Genomic DNA, 12,878 nt, shown 5'->3' on the forward strand with positions numbered 1-12,878 from the left:
TTAAAGTTCAAAGCCAAACTGTAAAAAAAAAAAAGATTTTTATATTTCTCTTAATTCTATTTATTTTTGGAATGATTTTGCTAAAGGAAAAAAAAACTTTATAAGTAAGCGCCGCACGAACTAAATGAATAACCAGCGCGACGAATGCGTTGGTGTGTCTTACGCCGGGGGTCTCCTCCCGGTGATGGGGGCGACCTGAGGGAGTCGACACTACACCGACACCAGGAGGATGGGACGACGCATCGGCGGCTACGGTGCGCCGTGGGGTCCGCATTGCCGTCATTACCTAATCATTGTCAAATCTCCTAATCACTAACAACCTTATATTGATTAAGCCTTTTGCCTCGTTGTAAAGTATGCGCTCTGCCCATTGCCATTTTAACGTCGAAATCCTTTGGGCTATGTTGGTTAGCATGGTTTTACTGCGAATCTCCTCTATCCTGATCAGATCTCGCAGGGAAACTCCAAGCATAGCCCTCTCACAAAATCAAACCAAAAATTGAACCCAGATAGCATTATAGAATAGTGAAAATAATTCCACCAACAAGACGGTCAATAATAAAGATGGATCTGATAATAGTGTAATCTTGTTTCCTTGATCTTAACTACGTCGAGTCGATATAACTTTTTATATCAATAGGTAAGTAGGTAAAAAGTCTTTCAAAAAACTTTACATTTGTAATCTTCTCCGTGCTACATTTGAAAATCAACGCCGCCCTCTCACATCCTTTAGTTCCGTCTGAAACTTGTTGATCGTTAACTGTAAAAATAAATAAATTTATTTATTGCTTAGATTTGAGGACGAGCTCACAGCCCGCCTGATGTTAAGTGGTTACTGGAGCCCATGGACATTTATAACGTAAATGCGCCACCCACCTTGAGATATAAGTTCTATGGTCTCAGTATAGTTACAACGGCTAACCCACCCTTCACGCCGAAATGCATTACTGCTTCACGGCAGAAATAGGCGGGGTGGTGGTACCTACTCTTGCGGACTCACATGAGGTCCTACCACCAGTAAAAATGTTAAAAATAAGTCCGTATTTTTCTTAGTTCGCTCTCTTTGTTGCATATAACGTTTAACGATCACATAGCATTTCTGGTGTTAGGTGATTGCCACCATCCTGCGACATGAGGCTGAAGTTTTAATGAAATAATGCTTCCCCATCGAACAGTGAAATCATTGAATTCATAACTTAAATTCAAGTTGAAAGTCAGGAATCGATATATAGGTATAAAAAACAGCTTACAATCTCAATGTGACTTTCTGTAAGGAACCTTGTTATATTAAAATTGATTAACTTGATTAAAACTTAAATTTCTACGCACCACTGCTGCATGCTTCCGCAAATTCTTTGCTTTTCCTCAATTGCTCTGGATTATCGGATAAATATTTTTGGCTCATATCTTTTATACCTTCCACTGATAACATTCCTTCCTCGGTCATCTTTATAACGTACATACTTCGTTAATTTCAATCACAGTTGCAATACAATTATTCAAATTAACAAACTTAACATTAACAGTCTTCAAAACTTCTAGATCTATTTATCCCATTAATATGTGTTACGAATTTAGTTGTTGCTTAGTTGACTAGCTTTTTTCCGGTCACCGTCCTCGCCGAACCCATTGCTTGCGAAGAAGAGCTCGACGAGTAAATGAACCCATAGATACAGCCCACTGAGTTTCTCACCGATTCTTCTCAATGGGTCGCGTTCCCAATCCGGTGATAGATTCTGCGAAACACTGCTCTTGCTAGGGCCAGTATTAGCAACACACACGATTTGAGCTCCGAGAGCTCACCTACACGCTAGGGTAAAGCTGAAATAGCCTCTCAAGGCTATTAGCATAGGTAAAAATAGTTTTCTTTCTGTTTTGCTATGAGTCAAACAACTGTTTGACTCATAGCGGTTATTACGTTGCGATCTTTGACCTACAGTAACCTCAAATTTATCTCGTCCACCAATCTTAGCAATAAAAAACAATAAAAAATAAAACTGTAAGCTATCTACCCAACTGAAGTACTAAAACAAGGAAATAAACTATATGGATGTCATTTTGTCTCAGTAATATTATTGTATCGAGCACTGCATACAAACCTGGTTTCACCATATCATGTAATCGCCAAAAAAACTTCATTTCCGGTAAACAAATGTTATTACGGAGGTAGCATTGTACGAACGGAAACAGTGTAATTGGGATGCTCATTAGAAATGACCTTGTGGATTTTCATAACAGCTCGTCTTTAAATCATGTTTAGATAATGTCAATGAACAATTCGTCATGCTCTGCTCCGAAACCATCGTATTTCGCTTTGGATCAAATGGCCGTATTCTAATACAACTTCAAAAGTCTAGGTATTTTTAACATAAAGCTAAATTACTCATCAGGGGGTCAGGGGTAAGATCGACGAAAAGCTAGGTATTAAAAATCAGTTCAGACCCATCATTAATGAAACCACATAATAATAATTAGGTTAAAAGTACTGGCGATCGTGATCTCACTTTAGTTAAATTTACAGATGTTCAACCATTGAAACTGAACGCTTCTTAGTTAAAATATGAACTTAAAATCACATGGTTACGGCTACACAAACAACTAAGGGACTTTATCACTCAAAACCTCTTTAAGTAAAGTTAAATAATTACATTACCATCCCTGTTTTCTTGTATGCGCACGCGAACACGCACTTTATGTCATCATTTGGAATTTGACGAGCCTTGATCAACTTTAAATCAGCAGCAGTTATAGGGTAGTCACCTACACATTCTTTGATTACATTCTTGTAGACCATTTTCAGATCATCGAGGGAAGAAGCCTTGAAAAAAATATATCGTGTTTTATCTAATTACTGTATAATATTATAATGCATGTAAATAATATTTTTTAAAGAAGTAATCGATTAGTAATGATTAACCGTTAGATAAATCAACGTGATCATGACCAGTCTCACAAGATCTGGAACCTACGTGTAAGTAATAGAATAAATAAATTTACCAAAGTAAACACTACTTTCGCTTACCCGAACATCATAAATTGAAATTCCAAAGTAAAAAATCAGAATAAAGTTTGTGTACATTTTCAACCAAGAATAACCAAATCCGGAATGAAAATGTGCGAAAAACTGTGTCATTTATTATTTATATAGTACCTACTTTATTTTGAATACAATGTGTTATAATGAATGTTTCACAAAAGAATCAATTGCTGTTCTGGCCGAGGTATTATTGCGTTATATTTATTTTGAACTAGACAACGAGGTTAATCCGGTTGTTATATTCATTTTTTATAATAATTCAGCCACAGGAGAATAAATGAAATCTAACTAAAATGTTCAGAACGTTCAAAATAAAAATGGCTGTTTTATCAAATATAAGAATCTATTTAATTTAGCTTAGCTTAAGTAACAAGATATAAAAGCAAAGTTGTTATGTTAACGCCCTATTTCTATTCTACCGTGAAGCAATAATTAAATTTGGTTTGAAGGGTGGGGCATCCGTTGATGTCTATGGGCTCCGGTAGCCACTTAACACCAGGTGGGTCGTAAGCTCGTCCATCCATCTAAGCAAGAAATAAAAAAGATATAAGCGGCTTTTGCAGTCAAAACACAAAACGTCTATGTCTCTCCCGATCGTAAGACACTAACTCTCCGTGTATTAGTAGATAGTAAAGGCAGAACAGTTTATCGTTGGTGGACGTAGCAGTAGCTTCAGAAGTTCAAAGGCCAAAAATTGATGGCTGAATTATAATGCATGTAAAATTTACTGACCGTAAAACCAACAGGAATTATCTAGATAAGTATGTTCATCACTTAGTTATGTAATTACCGTAACATAACTCAAGAACAATTTTAAACATATTTTTAATTACTGTTTGGAATATGTATATGTAAAACTTTAATTATAAACTAAGATGAGCATTTGATGAGGATTAATTGCAAACTTGCTAGTGTATTGGTCTCGGCGTACTTGTAGCCACTTTATCTAACAAGAATCGTAATTGTCATTAAGATTTACGCTTTAGCACTGTTTATCAAAATTAAATTCATAAAATGTCTAGTATCTGTTCCTATAACACTTTCCTTTTTTATTTTTACACGTACTTGTGAACGAGTTCACGACTCATATAGTAGTTATTGGAGCTCGTAAACATCACAACGCGAACGTCTTCACCCAGCTTTTTTTTTTTATTGCTTAGTTGGGTGGACGAGCTCACAGCCCACCTGGTGTTAAGTGGTTACTGGAGCCCATAGACATCCACAACGTAAATGCGCCACCCACCTTGAGATACAAGTTCTAAGGTCTCAAGTATAGTTATAACGGCTGCCCCCCCATTCAATCCGAAACGCATTACTGCTTCACGGCAGAAATAGACAGGGTGGTGGTACCCACCCGCACGGACTCACAAGAGGTCCTACCACCAGTTATTACGCAAATTATAATTTTGCGGGTTTCATTTTTATTACACGATGTTATTCCTTCACCGTGGAAGTCAATCGTGAACATTTGTTGAGTACGTATTTCATTAGAAAAATTGGTACCCGCCTGCGGAATTCGAACACCGGTGCATCGCTTCAACACGAATGCACCGGACGTATTATCTGTTAGGCCACGAAGACTACAAAAGCTTGAGGCATGAGGTCTGAGTCTCAATTAGTATAACGGTTACCCCACACTTCGAACCGGAGCGCATGACTGGTTCCAAGTAAAAACAGACAGGGTTGTGTTGCCTCTAGTTTTGGTCCAGTGGGATATTCCACCACCAGCGGACACCAGCGACACTGTCCCAGGCGACCTGACTGACTGCCACACTGAGACGGCCGATGTAGATTTTTATTTTATGTAAGAAGGATTACTGGTGTCCCGGGGGTCTTTCCAGTTTCAACAGGACAGGTGGGCGCGCAAGGGATCAGCCAGGAGTGATGGGATTTGATGAGAAGATTCGGCGAGAAACTCAGCGGGCTAATATTTAGGTTAGGTTGCACGGTTACCGGATTCCCTGGCTTTCTCCTAGTGTTAAAGCTAAAGACTTCTAATGCAACGGTTATTGGATCTAATGGATCCGTAAGGACATGTGAATCGTCAACTATCGCCTCGACTATCGTCCTAGGGGTGGCGATGAATCTGGTTGTAGTGTTGACCGCCGGAACCTACTCTACTCTGACCGGATTCGGACCAAGGTCGGATATCGGACTTCGACTGAGAGATTGCAAGGGGAGTCGTTTGGTGGATAGGACCCAAAAACAACCTTGGGCGCGCAGTCTACTCACAACATCTTCAGATCGTCAAATCCCACATACCTAGCTCGTCCACTAGACAGAGACACCTCATATGAGAATCGGCTCCAGACCGAAAAAAAGTAAGAATTTTGTTGCCTGCCCTCATGTATCAAGATGGAAATACATGTTATAATCCCTTTTTTTTATTGCCCTTGTAGGCAGACGAGCATACGGCTTGATGGTGAGTGGTTACCGTCGCCCATGGACTTCAGCAATGCCAGGGGCAGAGTCAAGCCGCTGTCTACCGTTTAATACTCTCCACAAGCCTCGTTTGAAGAAGGACATGTCGCGCTCGGGAAACACCGTGGAGGGGAGCTCATTCCATAGCCGGATGGTACGTGGCAAAAAAGACCTCTGGAAACGTACTGTGGATGACCGCAGTGGCGCCAGGTAGTATGGATGAACTCTACTTCGGTGGCGGGTGGTGCGATGGTAAAAACGAGATGCCAGTATCATCTCGAACAATTCCTCAGAGCACTCCCCATGGAACATACGGTACAAAATACAGAGGGAACCGAAGTTCCTCCGCAGACCCAGAGGTTCCAAACGATCCCTGAGAATGGGATTATCGACAATCCGAACGGCCCTCCTCTGTATGGAGTCAAATGGAAGAATCTGGTATTTGGGAGCCCCGGCCCAGAGATGAGAGCAGTACTTCACACGAGGCCGGACTTGTGCTTTATAAAGCAAAAGCCTTTGTCCAGGCGTGAAGTACCGCTTCGCCCTGTTCAGGACTCCCAGCATTTTGGACGCCAACTTGGCTTTGCCTTCCAGATGACTCCGAAACTGGACATCGCTCGAAATGTCGACCCCAAGTACCCCAATACTCTCGGAAGGTTGCAGGGATACTCCTTGGAATTGCGGCGCCATGACGAAGGGGTCCTTCTTCGCAGTGAACGCGTAAACTTGTGTCTTTAACGGGTTCAATTCACCCCATTTGGAGACTCGCCCCAGAGAGTTCTCCACTTCAGACACAAGTTTTGATCGTCTCTCTTGCACCACGCTCCGAGAGAGACTCTGATGGCCGATATATCGCGCATCCCCCGTGCTGTCATCCGCATAGCAATGCATGCTATCAATAGACAGCATGTCATTATACACACGGTATTTTACCTTTTTAGTGAAAGTTTATCCTGAACATTAGAATATCATGTCTACATGTTTCACGGGGAGCGCTCTGACGAAATTAGCGAGATGATCCCTTTTTTTTTTCGCCATTTCACTGCACCAGAATTCATACATATTATCTAGTAGTTCTAGTACCACTGCGTTCATTCGCTGTACGTTGCGTGAGTTAACCATTCGCCATCAGGCTACCCACAATGACAATTTAAAAATATAAACTAGTAAGCAGAACATTTTATCTATTACGACAAGAACGCTTCAAATATTGAAATGCTATACCGACAAAAAATAACATTCAACTAATTACGTTATTTTCCACTTAACAAGATGCATAATGTATCACTTAATAGTGAATATTATGCATAATATAAATGCATAATATACATTTCAGCTAGCCTGTTTCCAAATTGAACGCAATAAGCTTCAATTTACGATATCATTCTCAAAGTTGTTTCCGAAAAACACACAAAAAATCTATAATGAAGCAAGCAGTCGTTTATATAAATACAGATACGTTTTAAAATAAGTTAATTCCGTAATAGAGTCCATAGTTAACAGTTCTAAGTAGACAAATACTATAGTGCTGCTAAAATGTTGCGTGTTGTTGTGATTTGCGTGTGTTTTCTAGTTATTGCGCCTTATGGAATTAATGTAAGTTCTCTCGACTGACAATTTGCCGTCATACACTATATCTTGGTATTTATACGTTATGTATTATTGATTTTTTACCTGACGGATGATTCTTCCTCACCGATTTTAGTTTAGGTAGATTTTAGTAAACAACAAAAAAAAATCCTGATATTGATTAACTGACGCGTATTTATAAAGCAGGGGGATAGCTACCACAATCCTGCCACGAAGCGGTCATGTGTTTCGGTTTGAAGGTGGAAAAGCCGTTATGGAATATAATTGAGACACACTTCACGTCTCTTGTTGGCGTCCTTTTTTTTATGATTGAAAGATTACTGGTGGCCCTGAGGCCTTTCCAGTTTCATCAGGACAGGTGGGCGAGCAAAGGCTCAGCCAGAAGGAGTGGGATTTGCTAACAGTTGCCGAGCGCCTCCGAAGGAGACCTAAAAACTCAAGAGCAACTGCTTCGCGAATAAATCTACTACCGGATCGGAATCGCGAACCGCTGAAAAGATCCGGCGAGCTGATGCATGGGTTAGGTTGCACGTCGACCTCTTTGTCCAGTTCGACGAGTACGGTTACCGGGGTCCCTAAGCCTACTCCTAGTGTTAGAGCTAAAGGCGTCTAATGCAAAGGTTATTGGATCTGATGGATCCGTAAGGACGTGTCTAGGACGTCGACGGTGACTGGCTCTTATGTAATCAGGATTCGGGGAGTAGTCAGTTGCGGCAACGATAAGGCAATTATCATGACGCATAGCCTTATTGAAGTACCGTTCCGACGCTGACTTCATGTATTTCCGGATTGATTCGAGGCCCGGGTCATCGTGTAGGTCAACGTTCCTCACGAACTACGGAGCTCCGACGGCTAACCTGCAAAAGCGGGACTGTAGGGATTGGAGGGTGTCTATGTGTGTGCGGGCCGCGTGAGCGAACACCACACTCGCGTAAGTCATGACGGGCCTTATGCAAGTTTTGTAAAGTGTCACCTTGTTCCGAAGAGACACTTTTACTCCGCTTACAGATTATGGGGTAGAGTCTACCGAGAATAAACGCGGCACGGTCACGGACTGATTTTATATGCGGGCGGAATGTCATCGATGCATCCAGGGTAATGCCCAGGTACTTGACCTTCCTGGCCCAGGGTATGGGTTGTCTAAAGAGAGTAATCGAGGGTGAAACGTAAATTAAGCGTTTTCGTAGTATCATTTGCGTTAACTTGAAATGCAGCTATTTTTAGTAGCACCTTTTTTTTCTTAACGTCAGAGACATTTATTCTTTGGCACCTTCTACCACCTTTCGAACTGAAACCTGTCTATGAGAATCTCAGGACATTTTCATTAAGGTTACGATTTCATTAAAAATTGCATTTGATTCACAGGCTGTGTCAGATGAACAAAAGATTAAAATAAGGGAACAGATTGACAAATCAGGCTTCGAATGTTTCAAAGATCACAAGATCACTGAAGACGACATTAAGAATCTGAGAGCCAGAAAACCTGCAACAGGAGAAAACGTGCCGTGCTTCATAGCTTGTGTAATGAAAAAAACTGGAGTTGTGAGTACAATAAATGACTATATACTATAATTTGTCTTATACTATATTCACTATATATTAAACTTTATGAGTTAGAAACGAAATTGATTTCAAAAATTTGGCCCGCGTTTCCAATACAGCGCTATCCTATTTCTTCCCCTTTCACACCGTTTTACAACCCACTTTTGACGTTATGTTTCGAGTTGAGTGGCGACAATCACATTTGTGATGCCTGTAACTCTTGTTACCTTTAATAGCAAGACGTGAGCTTGCCTACCCAACCACAGCAAGTTTAAAATTAATAGGAATGAAAATACTTAGTCCGGACATAAATACTGTTACAATTAAAAATTAAAAAAATCTATTGCAAATAACATTTATTACTTTTACAGTGTGTTAGTTTAATACATAAATACAATTTAAACTATAAAAAGCTTATTCGAAGTGGTCTCCTTTGGCTGCAGTACAGTCCTTTAAACATTGAGGCCAGTTATCAATAGAAGCACGCACTCTTTCCATGGGAAAATTTTTCACTGACAATCGTACGGATTGTTTTAGGGACTCCAAATTATCATGGCGTTTAGAGCAAGCCGTACTCTCTAAAACTGACCATAAATCATAATCCAGCGGATTAAGGTCGGGACTAGACGACGGCCAGTCTTCAGCTCTGATGAAGTCCGTAACGTTTGTTTCCAACCAAGACTACGTAGACCGAGCTTTATGACCTGGCACCGAGTCTTGCTGGAAGGACCATTCTTGATTATTGAACATGGTGTTGTTAAGGGGCTTCACTACCTTCTCAAGAATGGTATCTTGATACACTTGTGCCGATGTCTTGATACCTTTTTCACAAAAGTATGGCTCAGTCACTCCTTCATAGCTAATACCCCACCAAACCATCACTGAAGTCGGATAGTGCCAACGTTGCACTCTGTCGACTAATTGGGAAGCTTCCTTAGAGCTTTGAGCATAAATACGGTCATTTTGTTTGTTACAATGTTGCTCAATTGTAAAAATTTTCTCATCCGTAAACAAAAATTTTCTATGACCCCCCTTTGCGTACCGCTTCAGTAGTTGTTTCGATTTTACTACCCTATTCTCTTTTAAATTATCAGTTAAGAAATGACCAGTACGTCTCTTATAGGCTGCAAGTCCTAAGTCATCTTTTAAAATACGCGACATGGTTCTAGGTGCTATTTTCATCTCCCGAGATAAAATCTTTTGCTTTCGGACAGGATTTCTTCGAATTCTTTCCCTTACTGCTTTGACCACCTTTTTCGTACGAACACTACGTGGACGGCCAGATCTTTTTCTGTCACAAACAAAGGAGGTCTCATTGCACCTATTAATAGCCCGGTACACAAACATTTTACTAATACCAAGCGTATGGAGAGTTTTAAAATTGCATTAGACTCCATACCTACTTTGTGTAATGCAATCACAGCGATTCGGTTCTCTTTATCACCCCACTCCATTTTAATATCGCACAATATTGTACAATGTATTGGCGCCAAAATGAGAAAACTCAATGAGCAATCATATAAAAATGACAGATTCCAAATTCAAATGTAATATTTTGTTTATTTTTAATTGTAACAGTATTTATGGCCAGACTAAGTACAGACATAATTTTATTAGAGCTGTTAAAGTATACAAACTAATATGTACAGATTTTTTTTGGGACTATTTGTGTATTGAAACTTCGAAGCTTTAATCAACTTAAGAAAAAAAAAAAGAAGAGGGTGTCCTATGGACATCGGCTTGGAACGAAGTTCCCTTTGCTATATTTTTAAAGTTGGTATTTCAAATAAATTGCTCGTAGTGAAAAAACATATGACTATTTTCATATTTATTAAAGATATATATTTAAAGTATTTTTGCATATACTCAAAATTGACGGCAAGTTGAACCGATAGAAAAAAGTTTCAGTTTCCTTTCTGATCGGGAAGTACATTCAGAAATCACTGCCAAAAGATGTCGGTTTTGGTGCTGCTTTTCATTGTTACACATTTTTCGGTCTAGCTTCTCAACTCATAAACGAACCGTGCGATAAAGAACACCGCTCCAAAAAAAAACAAAGCGGAGGTATTTATTCATTGATGTATTTTTAAACATCAAACATTAATCACTTCCAGATGAATGACCAGGGAGTGATTCATACAGAACCCGTCCTCCAATTGGCCAAAAAAGTACTCACCGATGACAAAGATATCAAAAAACTTCAAGATTATATACATTCCTGCTCCCACGGTATTGTTATCATATATTTCCTATTAATACGAAAGGGAAAAGCATTGAAACAAAGACAGAAAAATCTTTTCATATATATGTGGTAGAGCGACTTGTGATACCACACGGGTAGGCACCGCCATCCTGCCTATTTCTGCCGCGAGCAGTGATATGTTCCGACCAGAAGGGTGGAGCAGCCTCAAGTTACCGTTACAAGTTATCTAACCGCTAGAAGACTAAGAGGTTAATCCAGCTACGCTCGAAGGGAATATACCAAAGGAGCTACCAACAATTCATCACAAAAAGGACAGATCAACAGAAATGGTTTCGTTTTTTTTTATTATATTTTTTTATTTTATTATAGCAGCTAGCCCCGCAAACGTTGTTTTGCCATATAAATTATTTCTAGGAAAGATAAATAGCCTAGATACCGACTGCAGCGCCATCGGCCAGGCTAATTTGTGAATCTAAACCATCTAGGGTGCCACCCAAACGCATACAAAAAAAAACATTCAAATCGGTCCAGCCGCTTAGGAGGAGTTCAGTGACGAACACAAGCACAGAAGAAATATATATATAAAAATAGAAGTTAGGGAGCACTACCACCTAATTCATTTTTCAAGAACTGTTGTAATGTCTTCAATATATTCAATATACTCTTATCATTGCTAACGCCTTTCGAACATTATGTTTGTAGTTAATTCCAAGACGGTGCATGACAAGGGACAAGGTTGCGAATTTGCAATTCAAACTTATACGTGTATGTCTGCAAACGCTTCGAAGGTAAATAAACTTCTGCCTTAGTTACTTATTTTAACTGGTCTTACTTATTTTAACTGGTTAGTTACTTATTTTAACCCGTCGCTTGCGACGAAGGGCTCGACGAGCGAATTAACCCATAGACACAGCCCACTGAGTTTCTCGCTGGATCTTCTCAGTGGGTCGCGTTTCCGATCCGGTGGTAGATTCTGCGAAGCACTGCTCTTGCTAGGGTCAGTGTTAGCAACACTCCGGCTTGAGCCCCGTGAGCTCACCTACACACGTTAGGGTGATGCTGAAATAGCCTCTCAAGGCTATCAGCATAGGAAGAAAAAAAAAGGTAAATACTGCGTCATATGAGCCCGTGCGGGCTGGCATCACCGACCCACCTATTTCTGAAATGAAATAGTAATAAATTCCAGTTTGAAATGTGGGGCAGCCGTTGTACTATATATAGAACTGAGACTTAGAATTCAAGTCTCAGGGTGGGTGGTGGCATACACACATACATGGTCGTTGATGTCTGTGGATTCCGGTAACCACATAACATGAGGAGAGCCGCGAGGTTGACCACCCATTTTAGCAATACAAAAAAATTGCCGCGCTGTTATACGAATTCTGATGATATCATTGATTGAAATGACATTCATTTTTATTTTAGTTCGGCTTCGATGTATAGCTCGACATCGCTTAAAAAGAAGATGACACATGAGGCCAATACTCGCCGACAAAATAAGAGCATCTAGTATGGTAATAAGTGTTATTTGTAAAATAGATTAGTTGAATTAGAAATAAACAGATTTTATTCATTATTTATTTGTCTTTTTTATTATGAATGCTACAGCGGATTTTTTAAATTAAATAGCGCTAGTTAGCTAATGTATATGGATCGTTTTCAATTTTGCGAAAAAATTACGATTTCATGAATTTAAACTTTCTCAAATTTTTTTTTTTTTTGTGTTTAGGCATGCTCAGAATAAAAAATGCTTCATCACAATCAAGTCGATCACTCATTTATTGATAATATTATGTAATATTCATTTATATTTTTCATTTTATGCATTTAATAACGTCAACACGGATGACAACTTAAATAGGAACTTTTTTTAAAAGGTTACAATTATTCTAATATCAAACCAAAATGTTCTAATATCCAGTTAGTTTTACTTTATAATTGTATTATATACTGATTAAATAAAATTGCCAAATTTCAACGCGTATTACTGAAAAAATAGCAAACAAGTTAAAATTTGAATTTCGAACCAGTGATACGAATGAGAATTTGGGGTAGTTTTTAATATATAACCATTGATATTTAAAA

At 39.3% G+C, this 12,878-nt stretch overlaps 2 protein-coding genes across 2 annotated transcripts; one reads left to right on the forward strand and one right to left on the reverse strand.

The window, feature by feature from the left end:
* Positions 1-3,079, reverse strand: Obp5 (odorant-binding protein 5). Its single transcript, NM_001146717.1, has 6 exons — positions 3,023-3,079; positions 2,654-2,818; positions 1,330-1,447; positions 675-760; positions 164-286; positions 1-18 (listed from the first exon to the last, which is right to left on the reverse strand). Exons 1-6 carry the CDS (start codon positions 3,077-3,079, stop codon positions 1-3), a joined length of 567 nt encoding a protein of 188 aa, NP_001140189.1.
* A 3,739-nt stretch (positions 3,080-6,818) lies between these two features.
* LOC101743545 (uncharacterized) lies at positions 6,819-12,369 on the forward strand. Its single transcript, XM_062673647.1, has 5 exons — positions 6,819-7,054; positions 8,414-8,590; positions 10,705-10,819; positions 11,496-11,581; positions 12,219-12,369. Exons 1-5 carry the CDS (start codon positions 6,995-6,997, stop codon positions 12,234-12,236), a joined length of 456 nt encoding a protein of 151 aa, XP_062529631.1. The 5' UTR covers positions 6,819-6,994; the 3' UTR covers positions 12,237-12,369.
* Positions 12,370-12,878: the final 509 nt, after the last annotated feature.

Source organism: Bombyx mori, chromosome 18, assembly GCF_030269925.1.
Source record: "Bombyx mori chromosome 18, ASM3026992v2".
Taxonomy (NCBI): Eukaryota; Metazoa; Arthropoda; class Insecta; order Lepidoptera; family Bombycidae; genus Bombyx; species Bombyx mori.